Genomic DNA, 22,133 nt, shown 5'->3' with positions numbered 1-22,133 from the left:
GGGAACATGAGCCACTGTGTGGGCACCGGGAGGCTGGGGAGGGGGCCCCCCAGCTCTGTCCCGGACACACCTTGAGGGGCGGGATGTTGGCGCTGGAGCCGTTGCGGTAGATCTCGTTCATGGTGCGCTGCAGGGCCACGGCCTGCTGGGTCAGGCACTTGAGGTACTCGGAGCTCTCCTTGGTCTTCTCATGGTCCTCGCCCAGCTACGGGGGCGAGAGCGGCACAGGCAGGCAGGGGTCAGGGCTGCCCAAGAGCCCAGCCGCTCCCCACAGCTCCTGCCACCCCGCCCCCCCCGCCGGCCCCTGCTGCGGCCCACCTGGGTCTTATAGATGGTGTAGCCATCTTTCTCGTGCTGCAGGGCTGACCGGAACTCGGCTTTGCTCTCATAGACCCGTGCGACAAGATGGTGGCTACAGGAAGCATGGTGTGGGGGGCACAGGAAGGACAGGAGTGGGCCGGGGCAGTGGCAGCCTAACGAGGGTGTGCAGACTAATCTAGGTCCTGCTCTGGAATCTACCCGGGGCAAACAATCAAGCCCAGGACTCGGGGGGAATAGAAGGTGAGGGAAACTTCCTCAGGGGCCAGACCGAGGACAGGCAGCGCTGGGTCCCGCGCCCGTGCTCAATCCAGGTGCTTCCTGGGACCCTGTCCCTATGGCCCTGGGCCCCCCACCCCCTAACCCAAGGCAGCCTCACCTGAGGGCCACTTTGAGGGACTTGGGCCCGTGGTACTTGGTGCTGACAGCCAGCGCATTCTCCAGGAAGCGCAGCGAGAGGTCATACTCCATCACCCCATGCAGCACCAGCCCGATGTTGTTCTAGGGGCAGTCGGGAGGGCCCTGGTCAGCTCCCGCTCCCCTGGGACTGAGGCTCGTCCCGCCACCCCTCCTCAGCACTCACGTCCAGCAGTGCCATCTCAGGGTGGTCTTCTCCAAACACGAGCAGTGTGAGGTAGCGGGCACGGTACAGCAGGCTCAGGGCGGTGGACAGCTGGCTGCTGGCAAAGCAGTACAGGGCCAGGTGCATCTGCAGGGGCAGCCGTGTCAGGCCAGGGTGGCCACGGGCCCCACCCAGCTGTGCAGCCCCTGCCCCAGGGGCCACTCACATATTCCTGGATGGTGTTGGGGTGCTCGATGCCCATCACTCGCTCGCTCATCAGCACAGCCTTCTGTTGGTTACTCAGGGCCTGGAGAAGCGGGGAACTGTCATCCGGGCGGGTGCCCATCCCACACCCACCTGCCTGACCCTGCTCCCTGAGCCCCACAGTCGCTTGGCCGTGGTCCCCTCTGGCTGCACTTTCTATGTTTACTTTGGGCAAAGGCAGCAGAGAAGGGGACAAAACTCAGCTGCTATGACCATGGAAGTCTATGCCCCACATGGAGACTGTTTCACCTTTAAAAAACCTGTCTTAAGCCCTTTTTTCTAACAAAACCTATGTAAATACATATACATAAATCTAAAGTTGTGCTAAAGTATCAGTAACAATTTTTAAAAGCCCATACATAGCCCTAGCCCAGTGATGGCAAACCTTTTGAGCTCGGCGTGTCAGCATTTTGAAAAACCCTAACTTAACTCTGGTGCCGTGTCACATATAGAAATTTTTTGATATTTGCAACCATAGTAAAACAAAGACTTATATTTTTGATATTTATTTTATATATTTAAATGCCATCTAACAAAGAAAAATCAACCAAAAAAATGAGTTCGTGTGTCACCTCTGACGCGCGTGTCATAGGTTCGCCATCACTGCCCTAGCCAGTCTGGCTCACTGGACAGAGCATCGGCCCACAGGTTGAAGGGTCCTGGATTTGATTCCAGTCAAGGGCACGTGCCTGGGTTTGATGGGAAGCAACCAATTGATGTGTTCTCTCTCTCACTTCCATGTTTCTCTCTCTCCCCCTCCCTTCCACTCTCTCTACAAATCAATGGAAAAATAGCCTCAGATGAGGATTAACAACAACAAAACCTACATAGACAAAAGCCTCTGATAGCAGGGCAGTGGGGCGCCGACGCCCACCCGCCCGCCCGCCCAGGAAGCGGCCTCCTAAAGCCCTGGGCCGACCAGGCAGGTGACCACCACCAGGCCACATGCAGGTGGAAGACGACAGCAGGACACTGCCAGCAGCTCCACGGAGCGCTTACACGGTCCTAGGTGAGTCCCAGAACTCATCCTTCCCATCGTCCCTGTGAAGGAAGGCCCGGCCTTCACCCCACTTTCATGGCAGCTCCCCAAGGATGTAACTATCCAGTGGTGGAGATGGGGGAAGGAAGCCCAGGCAGAGCAGGTGACCCCGGGGTCCCCCTGGTCTCGGCCTGCTCCTCCCTGTGCCCCTGCCCCTACCACGTAAGTAGGGCCTCCAGTTCCTGCTGCTCTGGGGGCTGAGAACACAGGCCTGGCTCCCTCACTTGCCAGCCCCCAATGCCAGCCCCACAGCCCAGCGGGTGCTCAAGGCCCACCTCGGCGTAGTCGCCCATAATGTAGTGGAGCCGGGCGAGGAGGCGCAAGCAGGCGCAGATCTCCACGTGCATGGCTCCGTACACGTTGTTGAACAGATTCAGGGCCTCGTTGATGAGCTCGCAGCCCTCCTTCAGGAAGCCTGCAGGGCACGGAGCGGGGCGAGGTCAGGGCCGAGCCAGGAAAGCCCCTCCCCCCGGCCACACCTGGCCACGCACCCTGCTGTACTTTGGCCTGTCCGCTCTGGAAGAAGTGGAAGGCATCCGAGGCCTTGGGGTTGACGTGCTTGACCACGGGGAAGATGTTGAGCACATCCTCCTCGGTGAAGGCAGGCTTGTGGCGGCTGTCGAAGCTGTACTCCTTCAGCAGGATCTGGGGGCACAGCCAACACCCACAGCAGCCTCAGCCCGGGGTCACATGGCCAGCACCTCCCACCCGAAGCACATGTGGGGAGAGCCCCCCCCACAGGCCCGGGGACCTTGCGGAGCCGGTGCACGGAGGGACAGGGCCCCGCGCCTACCTGGATGCCGGTTTTGAGGGAGATCTCCCGCAGCAGCGTTATCTTCTGCAGCCCGTAGGTCTCCACAGCCTGGTCCACGGACTCACTGGGGGAGAAGTGGCAGACGGCTCCCAACGCTGCCCCTTCTCAACAGCTGCCACTCCCCCTGAGCCGCCACCTTTGCTCTCCAGGACTCAGCTCTCAGCCCCAGTTCCCCAAACAGCTCCCTCCTCCTCCGCTCCTGTCTGCCCTTGGGCTGTCAGGGGACCCAGTGCCTGCACTCGCTGCCACTCACGCACCACTCGAGGGTGAAGTCAAAGTAGTTCTTGGCCTCCTGGCAGATGTTCTTCCAGAGCTCCTGGGGGGTCATGACGGCCCAGGCGGTGTTGTCTGCCGCCCCTGGAGGCCGGTTTCTCCTCCTCCTGTTCCTCTTCTTGGAGACCAGCTCATCGGCGGGCAGATGGGCCACAGGGTTGGGGTAGGAGCTCAGGAAGCAGTTCAAGAAGTGACTGATGGCAGCTGACAGGCCTGAGAGTTCGACTCCCTGCAAGTTTGGAACAAAGTCATGAGGGCCCTTGGGCCCCAACCCAGGGCTCTTCCTCAAGACCCCACCCTACCCGGCTGGGAAGGAAGTGGAATACCTGTAAGTACGTCTTGAAAATGTGCTTGGCAGAACGGGTGATGAGCTCGCCAATGCCAATTTTCTACAAAGGTTCCGAGAGGAAAGTCCAGGTTGGTGCCAGGCCTCCAGCCGGGCACCAGCGACTCACCTCCCGCCCTGAGCACCACTCACGTAGATGTGGTCCAGCTGGTCTCGGGCCGGGCTCCGGAGCACCAGGTCCAGCACCTTGCCCAGGTAGCGCATGTTGATGCCTCGCTGGCGCATCACCTCAGACAGCGTGGCCCCGTCCATGGGCAGCACCACGTGGTCTGTGCAGTCCTTCACCTGCAGGCTGCAGCATGTCAGGCTCCCCCCGCCCCACCCCGCCTCCTCCAGCCCTGGGCTTCCGGGGGAGCTCACACTATCACGAGGCCCCTCCAAAAGGAAAGCAGGGGACGAAGACCCCAGCTCCCAGTGAGGGAGAGGGAAGGAGACAAAGCAGCAGCGAGGACCAGCAAGGAGGTGAGAATCTGCCCCCCAGCCTTTCACACAAGCCAAGGAAAATGGGTGACTGCCAGGCCCACTTGGTGGGGAAGCGGGGACGTGGGATCCCTGCTGGTGCTGAACTGAGAGCCCTGTGGGCAGCAAAGGCTCCTCTCTGACCAGGAGGGAAGGAGCAGAGGTGACCCCTTGGGACCAGGGTAGCTGGCACAGCAGGCTCAGCTCAAAGGTCTGAGACAAGAGCCCCACCTGGACACGGAGCTGTCCCTGTAGGAGCAAACATCCCCGGCACCCCCGGGGCCTACACGTAAAGCTCGAGAGGGAGAGGAGGGCAGGACCCCTCACCTTCTCTCCCAGGTGCCCCCGTCCCTGTCAGCCATCCGTCACACAGGGGCTCAGAGGCCCAGACCCCCACTGCTGGCCACACGGAGGGCACGGAGGAGCAGAGCCTGTGCCTGAGGCCCCACTTGGCTGCTTTGGGTCAGGCAGGGACAAGCACTTTGCCCCGCCTGCCTCTCAAGTCAGCAGGTCTAAAGAAGTCACTCCTGTGAAGGTCCCACCAGCCTCCAAAATCTGTACCAGCCCCGCCCCGCAGCCCCCGCCCCTGCGGCCAGTCCCTCACCAAGCCGGGGATCTGGCAGGAGAGCAGGAAGGCAGCAGCGTCTTTGAGCAGCTGTTTCTGGTCCCGCACCTCCTCCTGGCAGGACTCGGGGAAGCGGACCCCTGCGGGAGGGGGAGCACGGGCTTGAGCCGGGTGAAGGGAGGTGGGGGCAGCAGGCAGATGCCATCGCTCAGGTCGGGGAAGGGCCCACCAGCATCGAGGCCCCAAGGTGAGCCCAGATTCTGCCCACCCCGCTCCACCACCTGCCTGGTGAGAAGATGTCCGGGTTGAAGCGGACGTCGAAGGCCGTGCTGCTGATGGAGCCGACTGCCTTGCACGCGTTGCGGATCACCTCCCGGCTCCGTGGGTCTGCTGTGGAGACATGGCCCGCTGGGAGGCAGCCCATCCACATCGTGGCCAGCTGTCCCTACCCACTCTGTCAGGCTCACAAGACCCCCCCGCTCCCCGAAGAGATGAATGCCTGCCTCTCTTGGGACTGGGTCTGGAGCTGCCCGTGAAGCCCCCGCTGCCAGGACAGGTCTGGGGCTCCCCCAGCACCCACAGCAGCCCACCTGTCCCGTCGTCTGAGGCGATGGTCTCTGCCAGCTCCTTCACCTTAGCCAGGCCACTAGCACTGCCTCCCTCCTCCTCACTTCCCTCGGGTCCCAGAGGGTCTTCAGACTTGGACTCCAGGGAGGGTGGGCTGCCGTTTTCCAACGAGGTGGAGTTCTCCATCTTGCTGGCTTTCTGCTGCATCAGCTGCAGGGCAGCCAACTTCATGAAGAGGAGGTACCTGGTGCAGCACATGGGGCAGAAACAGGATGGGAAAGGGGTCGGTGGCAGCTTCCCTGGCCTTCAAGCTGCCTGCTGGGACCAGAGCCAGGCCCCAGGCTCCTCGCCTCCTGGGATTAATGAATGTTGGGGCTGGAGCCCTGACGGCAAGGGAACACAACCTGACGTGTGCAAGTACCAACACATCCACGCACATGCCAGCCCAGCAACTCTACCAGGTGGCAGCAGGTCACAGCAAAACCCGAGATCCTCCCCGACAGGAAGAGGACAGCTGGGGTGGAGTGCGGGCCTGGGAGTGGCTCACCACACAGGCCAGGGCTCTCAAAATTGACAGGAACCCATTGGCATGGGGAGAGGGAGAATTATTCCGGGTGTGGGAGATTTGATGTGGCCGACTCTTACGCATTAAATGCCAGCAGCCTCGACACCCCCTGCCCCTCCTCCCAGCCCCCCACCCCCAAGCGGAGTCAAAGACATCCCAGCAGATTTCCACATGCTCTCTAAGGGAACAGGGCCCCTTCGGTTGAGAGCACTGCCTAGCTGATCACTGGTTTGTGAGCCTCGAGCTGACTCTGTAATGACTGTGGCCAGGGCTGGCTCGTTCCACTTTCCAAAGCCACTCCCATCACGATCCGGCCCAAAAGCACCCACTGCTGCGAGCAGCCTGGCCCAGCCGCCCCACAAGCCTCGCTCCTCACCTGTGCTCCACGAAGGCATCCACCAGCTCCTGGCGCAGGCAGCACAGCTTGTGCCGGTGGGTGCGGGGGAAGCCAGCGCGGGTGCACTCCTCGGGCAGCCGCTCGCCGGGCACAGGGAGGAAGTTGAGGTCAGGGGGGAAGGTGCGCAGCAGGTCGAGGATGTAGTGGCGCCCGTCGTTGCCAATGATGCCCTTGCACTCCACGGAGGAGCAGAGCTCCACCTCCTCGTCGCGGTCGTTGAGCACCCGGTGCCTCAGAATCTTGAGGGGCCGGCTCGTGCGCTCCAGAAGCTCCAGGTATCTCGGGTGGGACACCACTGTCTTGCCGAAGTCGATGGAGCCATAGATGACACTCTGCTCCTGGTCCCGCTCCAGGATGCCGGGGATGATGGACTGGGCCGTGACGCGGTAGCCGCGGTAATCCACCACCACTGTTCCCAGCGTGTACAGCCCCTCCACGTCCACCGCGTTGTACGTGCGCACACCGTTCAGGTCATTGGCAGGTGCCACGTAGGCCGCCACGTCCCCGCCGAAGTCCTTGTAGTGGTCGCGGACATCGAAGCCCAGGCTGAAGAAGATGTTGTTCCAGATGAACATCTGCATCTTGGTCTCCTCGCTGGGGTTGATGGCCATCACATTGCCATCGATGACTGCCATGGCGCCCCGCGTGGCCGCTGCCGTGAAGTCGCTGTGCACCTGGGGGGGAAGGGCCGAGGTTGGCAGGGTCACACCTGGCCAAGCTCATCGTGGTGGAGGCTGGCAGGCTACCTTGGGGGCCGAGGGCTCTACGCTGTTTCCTCGCGTTTGGAAAAGGGCAAGAAACCCCTTTTTTGAAAAAAACATCACTTATGCTCAGACTTCAAAACTTAGCGCTTAACAAGGAGCGGGAGGACAGGCACGGGTGTGGGGCCCACCGATTGTGTGCCGGGTGAGTCAGGTCAGCTCTTGGACTCATTTTCTGGTCTAAAGAGCAGGGACAATAGAATATGGAACTTTACAAGTTGTCTGAGAGATTACAGGCGGTCAGGCCTATGAAACACCTCGCACTGACCCTGATAAAGTTAGTATCCAAACATTTAGATCTTATTTTCACCATCATCATCTCTAGGTGGTAAGATTATCAAAGACTTTAACTTTACCTGTTTTTTGAAAGCACTGTTTTTCCTCAGGTCTCTTATCTCAGTAAAAGCACTAATAACATTACAGTGGGGCATCTGTGCCAGGCAAGAACCTGATGGCAGTTAGTGGAGGGCAGAGAGCTGGAATGGACCTGGCCACTCAGCCCATGTCGAGGGCAGGTCCCACGCTGCCTGTGGGCTCCAAGTCTCAGAGAGGCAGGAAGAGGAGTTGGGGGAGAGAGGGTCTGCCAGGAGGCAGAGGCTAGCAGAGCACACTGCAGGGTACCCTGTCAGCCCACCCGGGTTTCCTCTTTCCACAAGAAAACAAAAAAAGAAGAAAAAGAAAGAAAAGAAAACCAGTAACGGTGCAGGTGGGCCTGAGGCTGCAGTCAGGCACGAGGGACATGGGCACCTTGAATATGGCTCTTTCCCGAAGCAGCCGCTCAGGCAGGTTCTTGCGGGGCAGCTCCCTCGTGGTCTGCAGCTCCTCGTTCCAGTCCCGGGTCTGGAGAGGGACCAGGGAGGGAGACACTGGCTCAGCCTGTGCCCCACAATCTGTGCTGGGCAGCTCCTTCCTCCACTTCCCCATGGACAGCCCCACAGGCTCCCAAGTGAGCAATACAGAAAAGCAGATGGAGCATCCAGGGAGGCGCACAGAATCCACCAAGGGAGGGGGAGGGAGGTCCCCGGGGAGGGGAGGGCAGGGCCCGGCCGCAGGCACCTGTCCAGGAATGTGCTCCTCGTAGCCCAGCCTTGAGGTGTAGGCATCCTCCGCGCGCACGCAGTCCATGGCATGCTCTGCCTGGGGGGCCGTCCAGCTGTACACCTGGAACGGGGTGGCAATCCTCTCGAACGGGTGGCGCTGGACCCTATGGCAGGCAGAGGAGGGGAGATGGCCAGCCCGCCAAACTCAGAGCCCTGCCCTGGCCCCCTTGTTCTCTGCGCCCCCCACCAGCTCCGGTGTCTCCTTCCCTGAGACCTGCTCTGGAAGGCCTGGCTGACAGCGCCCTAAGGGAGGCTCTGGGGTGCTTGGGGGCACAGCTTCTTAGGGCAGACATGCTCGCGTTCAGGCTGGGGGGCCATGAGACCAGGGCGGAGACGAGGCAAAGGCACTACCTTTTCTTCTGCAGCACAGCGAAGTTTTTTTTGAAGGTCGGGCTGATCTGGTTGAGCAGTTCCACCAGGGAATGGCTGAGGAAGCGGGGGCTGGCGGGCTTGGGGTTGAAATGATACGCTGTGGACCTGCAGAGAGGGTGGTCACTGTGCAGGGAGCTCCAAGCAGCTGCCCAAGGACCCAGACGGACTCGCACAAAGACTCACTGGTTCAGGTAGAAGCCCCGTGTGGACGCCGTGATGCTGACTTGCCGGTCCTCAGCTGTGATCACAAACAGGTACATGAGGTCCCCATGCATCTTGCGGTTCCCAGGGGGCGGGTTCCAGCCACTCATGGTGAGCACTTTCAGGCACTGTAGGGGCTGCAGGAGTGAACAAGTATGAGCGGGCCAGGCCTCCTGGTGTGGCAGCTCCCCACCCTACCAGAGGCCTGTTCCCGGCTCTGCTCCGGGAATCCCACCTTCCAGTCACGGTTCTGGGGCTGTAGGGGACACAACGGCCGCTCCCGGCTCCCTGGAAGGATGTACTCGGGCGGCGTGCAGTCAATGGGGTCCATCTCCAAGCCCTTCTTCCGCTTCCCGCTGTCTGAGGGACCCGAGGCTGGTGGTCAGCACAGGGCCACCCATTTCCCCACCTAAACTGGCCCCACTCTGCATGCCTCTGACCCTGCCCCTCCAGGTGAGATGGCCTGGCCCTCAGCCCCTCTGCCGGCCCCTGGCTATCTTTTTCTTTTTAAAAAATATATTTTATTGATTTCAGAGAAGAAGGGAGAGGGAGAGAAACAAGAAACATCAATGATGAGAGAGAACCATGGATCAGCTGTCTCCTGCATGCCCCACACTAGGGACCGAGTCCACAACCCAGGCATGTGCCCTGACCCAGAATCGAACCGTGGCCCCCTGGTTCCTAGGCTGATATTCAACCACTGAGCCACGCTGGCCGGGCGGCCCCTGGCTATCTTGCCCCATGAGCACCTCTGCGCGACTTCGGGCCCCACAACGCATCCTTCAACATCTCAGAGTCACGATCAGTAAAGACGCTCAGGAAGGACAAGGAGTTGCAGTCAACCCCGTTGAAGGCATCGGACGGGTCCAGGCTCTTGAGCAGGTCTCGGACGTGACGCACATGGATGCGGGCCTCGCGCACTGTGTACGGCTCTGTTGGGCGGGAAGTGGCGGGGTGTGACCAGGGCTCTGCTCCCTGCAACACCTGCCCAGCAGAGATGGCTGGCATGGTGCGACCATCGTGGTCTTAATTTTTCAATTTCAGGCTTCCACTTACAAACTCCATTATAAACACATAGGCTGGAGCTCTGGTTTCAACACACACACACCTGCCTGCTGGTTGGCAGGAATCCTTGTTTGCAAAGAACCTTCTGCCAAAAGGCACAAGAAATGCCTCGGGAAGTGCACACAGGCCTCGGGGAGCCCACAAAGCCCCTGCTCTGCTCACAGTGTCCGGGTGAGCAGCCTGCAGACTGCGGGGCCCCAGCAGCCCTCACCTAGGGGTGCCCCAAAACCAACAGGATCCGGATCACAACACTGCTCCCCAGTATGTGTTTTGTGAAACAATAATGGGGGCTCTTTGGGGGAAGGAGAGAGGTTCCATGATCAAGCAAGTTTGGGTACAGTTGGGCTACATTTTTTCCACATTTCCTCTTAATAAGCTGACACACCTGGACCCTCTGAGCCACTTCTCAGGAGACCCAAGTTCATAGGAGCTTTTGTTTTTACAAACAAACCATCCTTACCACACCAGCTGATCACTCCACACTGGGCCTGACTTCCCAAACTTTAGTTTCCTTAAGAGATTTCACTTTTATCTCTATAGAATCAGATTGGACTAATAGCAAGCCTTTACTTGGCATTCTGTTTGTTTTTAATCACGGGTCTGATATTTAAACCATGAAGTTGAAGGGTGCGCAGGTGACAGCCTGAGAAGCAGGCTGTGCTCCCATACTGCCTCTACAAGTTTGATACCCCCCGGAGCCTCCACACGCTTGTCGGTGACCAGCCAGCGTGAGCAGAGCACTGCCTGGCCCTGCCTCCATGTGCCCTCCCTTGGCAGGCTGCCCAATTTCCAGACAAACCTTCCACCACGCGTAGCACGGAGCCCTCCTGCAGCCCCTCGACGCTGCGCAGCTCTGAAAAGTGGTCCAGCATGTTGCCATCCAGGTGCAGCGAGAAGCAGGTGCGATGACAAGTGTCCTCACGGTCCATGAGCACCTGGTGGATCTCCTGTACCATCTCCTGAGGGGACACCTGCCAGAGAAAAGCCCCGATTACCCTGGTGAGGACATACCACTTTCACCAGCCTAAAGTACCTGCGACCCTAGAATCAATGCTCCAAATATTCAGTTCCCCACCATTTGGCTTGTAAACTCCAAGCCCTGTCCGGACATACATGCCCATCTACACTTGTGTGCGTGTACAGGATATATGCACATGCTCAGGACAGAGTCTGGCCCTATTACCCTCAGGCCTAAACTATTCCTGCAGTTAAGAGCAAGCCCTGAGCAGAAGGAGATAACAGTGGGGGAAAGAACACAGCAATCCTGCTTTCTCCCTTGACCAATGCCAAGGTCCCCAGGGCAAATGGCTTCCCTCTTCAAGAAGGGTGCTCTGGGTCCTGGCTGGTTGCTCAGTGGTTAGAGCGTAGGCCAGAGGACCGAAGGGTTGTGGGTTCAATCCCTGGCCCTGGTTGGGGTGCATGCAGGAGACAATCAATGTGTCTCTCTCACATCAATGTTTCTCTTTCTCTCTCTCTCTCTCTCTCTCTCTCAGAATCAATGAGATAATATCCTCAGTTAAGGATTAAAAAAAAAAAGAAGAAGGGGTGCTCTGGGCTCAAGCCTCTGGGTACAGAAGACTTAAGAGGGCACTGGTTCCCCAATGAGTTAACACTCTGCAAGACCTCTGGGTTGGCTCTGCTCTTGGAGACCACCCAATAGCACTCTCCTCTCAGGCAAATGGTAAAAACACAGCCAGAGAGGTGACTTCCCTGCGAGTACAGAGCAGAGGGCTGGGGGCCCTGAAACCCCACCACCACCCAGCCGCTACCATACCTCTCCCCAACAGTCCCAGCTGGCAGCTGTCCCCCAGCAATGGGACAATAACGGGAACCTGATCCCCACATCCACCAGTCTAGCTGAGTGACAGTGGGCAAGGCACAGGTAGGTTTCCTGCCTACAACATGGGGCCAGGACTAGCAAAGGCAAGGTTTGTCTTCCTAATCTTGTCCTCCCCAAGAGACCTGGGTCTTGGTCTCCAGCTCCTCTCCCACATCTCACCTGCAGGGAGAAGGGCTCAATCCCCGGGGCCAGGATCTTCACCGAAAAGCCGGTGTCCTGAATGACAATGACTTCCTGTCCAGTGGTTTCCTCCCCCGGCTCAGCCTCATCCAGCCCATTTTCCTGGGGCGGTTCGGTGGGCCCCTCTTCCTTTTTCAGGCTCTCCGGACAGTCCCCATTCAGTAGCATGACTGACGGCAGCTCTGTGGGCAACAAGAAAGGAGCTGAGCAAGAAGGGCCTAGTTCAGGGGTGGGCAAACTACCTCACCCACCAGAGTGGGCACACGTCCTGTAGGGTGGCGCCTGCTTGTTCTCCCAAGACTCAGCCCTAGTCCCACCTCACCCTGAGCACACAACTTCCACTGTGGGCCACTTCCGGAACCTCCCACACTCCGGGCCCTCCCTCCCATTCGCTCCTCAGTCCACCAGCCCAGCTTTCCTCTGAGCACGCTATCCTAACCACTCTCCCCAGAGTCACCACGCCACTCCGAGAGCCCAACCCAAGGGTCTCCTCTGGCCTTAACGTGCCCAGCTTCTCAGCAGCATCTCCTCCCAGCTCTTCCTCCTCCTCTTCCCTGATGGACACCGACACTCCTGCTGCCCCTCTCCAGCCCCACCCTCTTCCAGCAGTCCAACCTGGGCCCCGCCTCACCTCATTCTCATCTCACCCTCTCCCATGCTTCAAGTGCCCTTAGGCCTCAGAGCTCACATGGCCGATTTAGGCCTCGCTCAACCATTTCAAAGTGGCCATCCGTCAGGCATCACCAAAGACCATCTCATCAGCTTCCTCCACAAACTGGCCTTGCGCCATGAATATCCCCGACTCCAATCTATCACCAGACCTAATCTCACCGACCACGGCCGTGACTCTGGCCATTTCCCCTATTTCAGGAGCACTACTCAGAACCCTCAATATTCCCCACTGCCCACAAGACCCAAGCTTCTCGGGCCAACACTCTCAGGCACAGCCTTACGTCCTCAGCTCCCGCCAGCTCTCCCTGTCAAGGTGTAGCTACACCAAACCATTCAGAAGCCTGAGAACAGGCCACACATCTTACCTCCCACCTGTGCCTTTGTTCATTCTGCCCCCATATCACATTCCACTGGGCAAACTCCTACTCATTCAGTAAGACCTAAGTGAAATAAACCCTCTTCTCTGAGGAATTAGCACCTCCCTTTATCCCCACCTCCCAGGGCACTTGATCTGCTGCACTCTGGGTGGCTGCTCACACCAGCTCTCTCTCTTCCTCCTTCTGTCTTGCCCGGGGCCCAGTAGAAAGACACCAAATTCATGAATTAATTACTGTAAGCAGGTAGTTAAGTTCAATATTTGTGAAAAACTCCCAACTCACATGCTGCTGAGAGAGGGGGAAGAGGTGACAAAACCTTCCATTTGTACCCGGGTACTGAGGGGGACAAAGGAGAGCCTCCTGCCTCCTGGGGAGCAGAGGCCCTCACAGAAACCCCCCAGCAAAACCCAGGACTGCCTGGTGCTCACTGAGCCCACGGAGCCTTTCACCCCGGGTCTGCCTGGCAGCCAAACTGGCCCCTTGCTTGCCTGGGAGCTCTAGACAGGTCAGCTCACCCAGCCCTGCCCCGGACTCAGCCCATCCCATCCAGACCCCCCCTCCTCTTCCTACCCAGCTGTTAGGAACGGGGCTGGGGTGCATTTCCCCAGAGCTGTATGGACCCTACCGAGACCCGCAGAAACGTGGAACAGGGCTCTGGGAAAGGAGATAAGCCAGCACTGAAGGGCAGGCCAGGGGGACATCACAAGAAGCCACTCCCTCTTCCCTAGGTCCCCTCAACTTCGTGAAAAACAGGATCACTAGGAGCTCAGACACAGTCTCCTCCTCCTTCCCCCAAATTAGGATGCATGAGGCCCAGAAAAGTTCAGAGCCTTGTCCAAGGTCAAGAGACAAGAGTGAACTCTGGATTCTTGCACCACCACGCCACCGCACTGCCCTCCACCCTAGCCACCTTCAATGACCATCATCACCCAGTCCCCATCCCCAGCACACCTCTCCAAACCAGGAATGGAACTCCGAGAACCACAAGGACATACAAGGACCTCCCCTTCCAGGGAGTGCACAGTGCAGCAAGCCCCCAAGCCCCTAGAAAGTGAGCAGCCAAAACCAAAGGGAGAACTTGGCTATGACAAAGCAGACCAGGAGGGCGGGGAGAAGGGCAGTGGTTGGTCAGCTTTCAAAAGGCAGATCGAGGGATGGCAGAAGCTAGCAGGAGGCACTTCCCCCAACTGAGTGTCTGAGAAAAACTTTGCAGGCTGGTGAGCCCCCAGGATGAGAAGAGATAAAGGGAGGGCTCCCCACCCAATATGGAACAGCAGCCTTGAGATCTAAGACCCCACAAGCGGGAAATCAGGGGCCCGACCCAGACAGGTGGCCTGCACTCCCTAAGTCTAGGCTGGGAGGACAGAAGAGGGCAAGGAAGACAAGGCCAGGATGGCTACAGCTCCCACTTGTCCTTCTGCAGCCCAGGGAGCTTGCCCAGAAGGCACCCGGCACCAGGTTCCCACCCCAGGGGGGTACCCAATCCCCTATCAGATTTCAAAAGAATGTGGCTGGTTCCCAGGGACCTCCACTCCCCAGGACAGGGAGACCTACCCTTCCTCCTTCCTTTAAGGGATCCTGAAGGCCTCCCTACCACTAGACGAAGGCCAAGTGATCTCCCCACAAGAGGCTGGCCACCTGGCTCACTGCCCCACAGCCCACCTGGTACAGTCAGCGGCTGACCTCTGCTCGGCTCTGGAGTCCCTTGACCGCCATCGCAGCGAGGCAGCCAGCGCTCCGGCTCAGGCCCGGCACTGTCTGTGTCCCTCATTCCGGCCTCCTCCACCACCCTGGCCCCCATGCAGCTGGTCGGCCCGGGACTGGAGCTCTGGCTGGCTTCGGGTTTCAGTGGGGCCAGGCCTGCCGGGGCGGCCCTGGGAAGGGCACACTCCCCCTGCCTTGAATCCTGCTCAAGGTCGGCCAGAAGGACAGCTGTGGGCCAGGAGGCCCTGGTGGCTCCAGGACCCCAGTTGGAGCTGCTACCAGTGCTCAGACCCACCTCCCTGCACCCCCTAGAAAGGGGGTCACTGCTGACAAAGCTGTTAGGGGGACAGGAGAACCCAGCATTTGGGGTTCCTGGGCCCCTCGGGATTGAGGGCCTTGGGGACTGGCTGGCAGGGGCAGAGCCCAGCAAGGGGGTTCTCTCCTCTGTCCCAATCCCAGTGGGGGTGGGCAGGACTGCTTCAGCCAGCTGCCGGCAACAGCTGGTGCAGACCCAGGCCCAGGCCCAGGCCATGAGGTGACCGCCCCCTGTCTACCAGTCCCAGACGCTGGGACCCTGCTTGCCTCCTGGGTCAAGGGGCCGGCTGGGGCCTCTTCATGCTGCCCCCTGCAGGTGACCCTTCCTGAGAGCCACTGGTTCTGGTGGGAGGAGGGATGGGCTCCCAGTCTCCCAGAGAACAACTGCACCCGTGCCCCAGGCCTCCAGCTCTACCAAGAAGCTGGCAGGCTCTGCCTTCCCTTCCCAGCAGCCCCTGCTCTGCCAGGAGAAAACCAAGTCTCTCCCGTGGGGAGGGAAACGGAGCTGGCAGCAAGAGGCCAAAGGCTGTTCAGCTGTAGAGGGAACATGTGGAGAAAACATGCCCAGCCTCGCCACGGCGCCTTCCCAGGGCATCTGACTTGTTGCCACGGCCCAGCCAGAGCTGCTCCGGCATCCATACTAACCAGGTGGGGGTGGGGAGCCAGACTCACTCCAGGCCCCCTTCCCTCCAGTCCAGCCCCATCCCAGGTGGTCCTGATGGCCCAGCCTGGGCCAGGCCCGCAGCCTCTCCACAGCCCCCACCAAGGGTTTCAGCCTACACACATCAGAGTGGGGCAGGTGACGGCCCCTGAGTGGCAGGGACAACCACCTCCATTCTTCTGGTCACCATAAAGCTAATGCTCACTGTAGGCCCAGCCCACAGCAGTTCCCTCATCAGCCTGACCAGCCCATCTTACTTGATGAAACTGAGGTTCCAGGTGACTGGTAAGCAAGCTGCCCAAGGTCACAGAGGCTCAGGCAGCCAAGCCAGGTCAGAAAACACACCAAAAGCCCAGCTCGCCCAGGTCTGTCAGATGCCCAAGCTCCTGCCTCTGAGTGCAACTCCCCAAGGCGGCAGCACCCACAGGCACCCCTTTCTCCTCCAGGCCTCAGCCAGGGGCACATCGATCTCCAGCCATAAGCTCTCCCCCCACATCTCTACACCCCTGGGCCAGCGCTTCCTCATCACAGGGAGCATCCCTGGGTATTTGGGCTTTAGGGAAAGGGAAAAAGGTGCCCAAATATCACTGCATACATACACCCCCCGTTTTCACTGGCCAGATCAGAATGAAGAGATAAAGCGTAGCCCTGCCCTGGCCGGGAAGCACAGGGACCCCATGGCCAGCAGAAAGGAGGGGTTAGAAAGAAACTAGGCCATCTCGGGTGGCCTGTGTGTGCCTTCCCCAGCCTGGCATGGCCTCACTCAGTAGGCTGTGCCAGGGCCAGGCCCCGCCCCAGCCAGGGCCTTAGCAGGTGAGGCTCCAGCAGGAAGTAAGGCCCCAAAAGACATAGCACTGCAACCCAGGCACCTAGGCCTGCAAGGGAAGGGGGTGGGGGCAGGCAAGCAGCCTGTAGAAGCCCCCCAGGATGTGGGCACTTCTGTTTCCTCCTTCCTGTTCCCTCAGGCCAGAAACAGGTCTGCAGGGTCTGGGGACAGTGCAGTGCTCCTCAAGCTACTCTACTCTGACCTACCCAAGAGAAGAACTTTGGGATCCTGCCAGGGAGCTCCTCTAAGCCCCCAAACTCCTCCCCAGTCTGCCAGCCCTTCTTAGCTCCGGGCCCCAACTCCAAGGAGCCCTCCCCTAAACAGAAGGAACTAGACACACCACTGTGAACTTGAAAAACCTGCCTGTTCTCTTAACCCCTAAAAGTAGCTTTATTCCCAAGAAGGTAACTGACCTTTGCCCCCCCCCACCCCCCAGTCCCCAAGAAAGGTCTAGATCACCTCTTCAAGGAGATTGGGAAGCCTTCCAGAGCTGGGTCCTAAGGTAAGGAGCCTGCTGGGGGTACCCCCTCCTTCTTTGAATAGAGTCAGGCCGGCTGTAATTCAAGTTCTACCCATCTATACTAGCTTCCCAGAGACTCAAGGAGCCACTGTTCCACCTGCTAGTATGCTCCCAGGTTCCCCAAGATGAACAGCTGTGCCCTTCCCCTGACTCAGGTTGCTCCAGACAAGCCTCTCAGCACACAGCTGAGCAGGGGCTTCACTCAGCCCTCAGAGAAACCCTCCAACAGACTCTCCCTCCTTAGCCCTCACATTCACAGCACATGATCCCAATCAGCATGCGTGTCCCACCTTCTTCTGGGAGAGGCAGGGCAGCCTTGGCATGCTGGCCTTGAGCTGCAAATCCAAATGCTCTCAACAGCTAAATCGTTGTGTGACCTTGGGCAAATCACTTCATCTCCTCAGGTCTCTTTGCTAGCGGGGAAATCAGCCAACCCCTCCTATGCACGTACCTACTCTTGTCTGGCCCCTCTAGTCAGAGCCACATCAGGGCAAAGCCTGGAAGGCTGGAGTCCTCAGCATCTGTCCATCAGCCCAAACCTTGGCCATGTCTAGGCAATCAGCAAAGCTGCCACAGTACCCACCCCCTACCCCAAGGTAAACCTGCTGTGACAGGTGACAGCATCAGAGGGCTTACCTAACGCTGTGCCCATCCTGACTCACCAGAAGCTGGGAAGGAAAAGGGAAATGACAAGTCCCGTGGAGGAGAGTTGGGGGGAAGTGGGAAATAAGGGTCATTCTGCCCTCCGCGACCACCCAGGGCAGAACGGGACCAGAGTGCAGCGCTGAGGCTCTGAGGAAGATCTGAAGATGACACCTGACTGGCTGGGGTGGAGCTTCAGCCTCAAGGCTAGACTCTGAGACATGATGGAAGGGAAGAGAAAGGCCCAGGAGAAATGGGAGATTGCTGCGGCCACTCCCAAAACCACCATCGCACAGTCCCCATGGGGAAGAGCTGGGAGCTCCACTCCACACTGATGACCTTTGCCTTAAAAACTGCAACTGTGGGCCGACCCACTTTTCGCAATAAGGCGGGTTAATGATCAAGTTCTGGCACAAACACCTCTTCCTGCCAAGGAGCTTGGCTTTGGGCCCATGCACAGGCAGACCCCCTGGTCTACCGACCAGGCCATTCCCTAACCCGGCAGCGAGCAGAGCGTGAACACCTGGGGTTAAAGCCTTACCTCTGAGAACGAACCCGAGAAACCCCCTCGCCATACTCATCCTAACTACCGCTCTCCCCACAGACCAAGCCTGCAAGTCCCAAGTGGAGCCTCCCTTGCAGGACTGCACTGTGTGCACAGGGGACGCTTGGGATCCTGACGTGGAGGGGTGCCTGAAGGAGCAAGTGTCAATGACCCCAGACCGTAGGGCTCCCCAGTGCCGGGTCACAGAGGGGGTGGGGCCGCCGATTCTATCCACCTGCGGCGGCGGCAGCGGCGCACCCCGAAACCGCGTGTGCGCGCACGTGTCCCCGCGATTTGACGCGCGTGTCCCCGCCGCCGCTGCCCTCTCTGGGACCCCAGGTGCGAAGCCCGGGCCGCAGCTGGGGGCGATAGTAAAGGTGACCTTCAGGGCGGGGGCGGCCCGGTAGAGGGCCCGGCGAGATGCCACCCAGCCCGGCGCGGAGGGAAGGCGACGGTGCCCGCAGAACCCCGAACCAGCCCGCCCGCTCGGCCCAGTGCAGCCTACCCCTCCCGGCTCCCCGCTGGCCCCAGCCCCGCTCACCGGCCGCGCCCGGCCGCCCCTTGCCACCAGCCTGAGAGCTGGGCTCCCGGGCGCTGTCGGCCGGGGCGGCCGCCGGCAACTCGTCCGTTTTGATGACCATGGCGGCGGGATCCGGCGTCCGGCTCAGCTGTCCGCGCCGCCCGCCGCGCCACTAACCCAAGTGCCCTGCTCGCCGCGGCCGCTGCGGGAAGGACAGAGTCACCGGCCCACGTGGTGCGCGTTGTAACCTTTGACCCCACCGCCGCTCCCCTGCCCCGCCTACGCGCCCGACCCGGCCCACGGCGGCCCACAAGGGACAAAAAGTACCGCGCCTGGTTGGCCGGCCACCAATGCGATGACTTTCCTGAGCGCCTTAAAGGGAACGTACCCTGATTCTGAGAAGAGAGAGGCTTCGGGTCCCCTGGAGGGGCGGGGCTTCGAGGAGAAGTCCTTGTGGTTCGCTGCCCGTTGGGCGGGCACCTTGACCTTGAGTGGAGACTCCTCTAAGGCTGCCATTGCCAACCGTCCCCTCCCCCAATGGTCCTCTGCTTCCAATTGCAAATCTGCCAAATGACCACGCGGTCTCTAATCTGTGATGTTAGCGTGACCCTCAGTGCCCTCCTCCCCAGCTTGTCCTTTGCCGCCGAAGGGGTGGGGCTGGGGGGCCTGGCTTCTTGAGGAGGGGGTGGAGGGCAGCTGAGGGCTTGGTCACTAGCGGCCGGGGTGGAGAATGGCAAGTGGTGATAAGTGTCAGAAATGGACCCACCAAACTTTGTCCTGTGCCACAAAGGGCTCCTTCCTGCCAGCAACTCGACTCCCCCACCAGATGAGTCCTCATTTCCACACATTATCCCCATTTTACGGTGGGGGAAGCTGAGACCAAGGTCGCACAGAGAGCAAGAAGTAGAGCTCCGTCAGGATAAATCCACAGCCTGGGCATTTAACAGTAGTTCATACTTTTTCAGGTGTTTGGGGCTTGGTGGGGACTAAGACCTGAGGTAAGAGAATGCTGCCTAGGTGACATATTTCCAGGTCTTGCCAGGGAACGGGCATATTCCAGCTGCAGAGAGAAAGGGTCTTCCATGCACAGGCCCAGGATGCCACTGGGAAGCACTCAAGGCATATTCTTGACATTTTTGGAGATCTAATGGGAATTGGGAAGATGAAGCTGCAGAGGTGGGCTGGGGCAGGCCTTAGGGCCTCATGAAAATTGCCGGTTTGGCTCAGTGGATGGAGCATTGGCCTGCGGACTGAAAGGTCCCGGGTTCGATTCCGGTCGAGGGCATGTACCTGGGTTGCGGGCACATCCCCAGTGGGAGGTGTGCAGGAGGCAGCTGATCGATGTTTCTCTCTCATCGATGTTTCTAACTCTCTCTCTCTCTTCCTCTCTGTAAAAAATCAATAAAATATATTTTTTTAAAAAAAAACATTATAAAAATTGCAGAGGAAAGTGGACTTTTGGAGTACAGGTGGTGGGAAGGGGAGCCAGTGAAAGGCTTTGAGCATTTAAGCAGGAGGAAGAGAAGGGAGCAATGCTCTGGCTGCTGGGAGAGGGTGAGGCTAAGAGGGGCTGAGCTAGACTAGTGTGAGATGAGTTAGGACTATTGCACAAGAAAGCTGGAAATAAAAGCAAGACCAGACTACTGGATGTACATAGAAGGCAGGCAGCAGCGGTAGTGCATGAACCTAACACTGGACTTGATTGGAAATCTGCCTCCTGCAATCACTACCTTTTCTCTTTTTGTAACCTTAAACAAGTCTCTTGACTTTCACCCCAATGAAACTCAGGTGATTCCTCCGTCAAATAAAAATACCCAGCTGTCTAGCCTCACTACGCCTTTGGGAAGAGATGGTGGTAGCACTTGCAAGAGCTTAGTGCTACAGGAAGATCAGAGGTGAACTGGACCCAGTTCCTGGCAGGAAAAGTTTCAGGCCGGTGGATAAGGTGAGATGTGCACAGCAACTTCATGTGCAAGGCTGCAGAAGAAAGGCCTTTAGGAGAAAGCTGTTCTGAATGTGCAGAGGAGGCTGTCAGGGAGGGCTTCTTGGAAGAGGCTGCTCTGAACTGAGCTTTGAAGGGTAAAAAGGATTCTATTGAGCAAATCAGTGGAACCACATGGGCAGACACAGAAGGAGGGACTCTGGGAACTTATTGACTCAGTTATATTTTTTAAACATTTTTTAATGTTGCTTGGCATTTTGAATAGGTAATAAAGTCACATGGTTCAAACTTCATTAAGTATAAAAGATGATACATACAGTACAATTTCTCACCTGCCCCCAGACACCTAGTTTACCTTCCCAGATCACCAAGGTTATCAAATTTTTAATATTCTTCCAGAGATGTTCTTTGCATATAAAAGCGTATGCGTGTGTGTGTGTGTGTGTATAACCCTGAGTTACACAATGGTAATATACTATACCTGCTATCCTTCACCCTAATTTAATTTAATTTTATTTATTTATTTTTACGGGCGCCAGGACCAACGATCACCAGCTGCCCAAGTACCAAAAAATTATGCTTCCGAAATCTCTTGATGTCGATTCTGCACGTAGAGCAATCAGGCTGCTCTACGTGTGTCGCTCACAACAGAAGCCCTTTTTGCTCTTCTTCACCCTAATTTTTTTTTTTAAATTTAATTCATTGATTTTAGAGGGAGAGAGAAACAATTTTTTGATTTGTTGTTCCACTTGTTTGTGCATTATGCATGTGTATCTGTCTCCCCACCCCCAAGCTCGCTGCCCCCAGTTTTAAAACTGAGCTATGGCCCTAACCGGTTTGGCTCAGTGGATAGAGCATCGGCCTGCGGACTGAAAGGTCCCAGGTTCGATTCCGGTCAAGGGCATGTACCTTGGTTGCAGGCACATCCCCAGTAGGAGGTGTGCAGGAGGCAGCTGATCAATGTTTCTCTCTCATCGATGTTTCTAACTCTATCCCTCTCCCTTCCTCTCTGTAAAAAATCAATAAAATATATTTTTAAAAAACCCACAAAACTGAGCTATGCTTCTGGTTATGAGTAATGTCACCAACATGAAGGAGGCTTCCGACTTTGGCTACACTGGACTTGGTACAATTCTCCAAGTTCCTTGAGTTTCATGAATACAAACTAAGTACCCATCAGTCCAGAAACTGGTTGAGCCCTGGCCGACGTGGCTCAGTTTGTTGAGGGTCTGTCCCATGCACGAAGAGGTCGTTGATTTGATTCCTGGGGGTATGCAGGAAGCAGTCATTCGAGGTTTCTCTCTCATCCATGTTTTTCTCTCTCTCCCTCTCCCTTCCTCTCTTTCTGTAAAATCAAAAGCATATTTTTTTAAAACAGAAGAAACTGGTTAAAAGAATTATGGCATAACCATACAATGGAATATTATCTAGCCATAAAATGGAATGAGAAAGCTTGTTGTGTACTGATATGCAACAATCTCTAGAATATATTGTTAAATTAAAAAAAATCAGCACCCTAGCCGGTTTGGCTCAGTGGATAGTACATTGGCCTGCGGACATGTACCTCGGTTGCAGATTCCTCCCCGGCCTGGGCCCTGGTCAGGGCTTATGCAGGAGGCAGCCAATTGATGTGTTTCTCTCACATCGATATTTCTTTCTGTCTTTCCCTCTCTCTTCCACTCTCTCTCTAAAAAGCAATGGAAAAATATCCTCAGGTGAGGA

The 22,133-nt window shown here is 57.8% G+C and overlaps 1 protein-coding gene and 1 non-coding gene across 11 annotated transcripts in view; both read right to left on the bottom strand.

Moving 5' to 3' along the window:
* Nucleotides 1–18,686, bottom strand: part of CLUH (clustered mitochondria homolog) — a 28,691-nt gene extending 10,005 nt beyond the window's left edge. For 6 of the 10 annotated variants that reach the window (XR_002831754.1, XR_002831753.1, XM_023762850.1 and 3 more), the window contains exons 1-20: nucleotides 8,839–9,107; nucleotides 8,586–8,740; nucleotides 8,382–8,507; nucleotides 7,987–8,134; nucleotides 7,678–7,770; nucleotides 6,149–6,843; nucleotides 5,231–5,451; nucleotides 4,926–5,048; nucleotides 4,680–4,780; nucleotides 3,749–3,901; nucleotides 3,597–3,659; nucleotides 3,255–3,499; nucleotides 2,977–3,061; nucleotides 2,675–2,828; nucleotides 2,459–2,598; nucleotides 1,107–1,187; nucleotides 902–1,027; nucleotides 698–819; nucleotides 319–412; nucleotides 71–205 (exon numbers count right to left, since the gene is read on the bottom strand). Coding sequence is in view for 7 of the 10 variants with exons in the window: in XM_023762850.1 (XP_023618618.1) it covers nucleotides 71–205; nucleotides 319–412; nucleotides 698–819; nucleotides 902–1,027; nucleotides 1,107–1,187; nucleotides 2,459–2,598; nucleotides 2,675–2,828; nucleotides 2,977–3,061; nucleotides 3,255–3,499; nucleotides 3,597–3,659; nucleotides 3,749–3,901; nucleotides 4,680–4,780; nucleotides 4,926–5,048; nucleotides 5,231–5,451; nucleotides 6,149–6,843; nucleotides 7,678–7,770; nucleotides 7,987–8,134; nucleotides 8,382–8,507; nucleotides 8,586–8,740; nucleotides 8,839–8,934 (3,156 nt within the window). In the remaining 3 variants the exon portion in view is untranslated. Of the gene's footprint in view, nucleotides 1–70; nucleotides 206–318; nucleotides 413–697; nucleotides 820–901; nucleotides 1,028–1,106; nucleotides 1,188–2,458; nucleotides 2,599–2,674; nucleotides 2,829–2,976; nucleotides 3,062–3,254; nucleotides 3,500–3,596; nucleotides 3,660–3,748; nucleotides 3,902–4,679; nucleotides 4,781–4,925; nucleotides 5,049–5,230; nucleotides 5,452–6,148; nucleotides 6,844–7,677; nucleotides 7,771–7,986; nucleotides 8,135–8,381; nucleotides 8,508–8,585; nucleotides 8,741–8,838; nucleotides 9,108–9,378; nucleotides 9,536–10,467; nucleotides 10,640–11,667; nucleotides 11,871–18,490 lie in introns of those variants that run through there. The other 4 variants (XR_002831752.1, XM_023762848.1, XM_006099162.3 and 1 more) reach the window with 3 other exon arrangements.
* A 2,253-nt stretch (nucleotides 18,687–20,939) lies between these two features.
* On the bottom strand, nucleotides 20,940–21,073 carry LOC111828001. The gene has a single exon (XR_002831756.1). It is a non-coding gene; the product is annotated as a U11 spliceosomal RNA (small nuclear RNA).
* Nucleotides 21,074–22,133: the final 1,060 nt, after the last annotated feature.

This window comes from Myotis lucifugus, unplaced genomic scaffold (genome assembly GCF_000147115.1).
Source record: "Myotis lucifugus unplaced genomic scaffold, Myoluc2.0 scaffold_262, whole genome shotgun sequence".
Taxonomy (NCBI): Eukaryota; Metazoa; Chordata; class Mammalia; order Chiroptera; family Vespertilionidae; genus Myotis; species Myotis lucifugus.
This window is presented reverse-complemented; position numbering and strand designations above follow the sequence as displayed.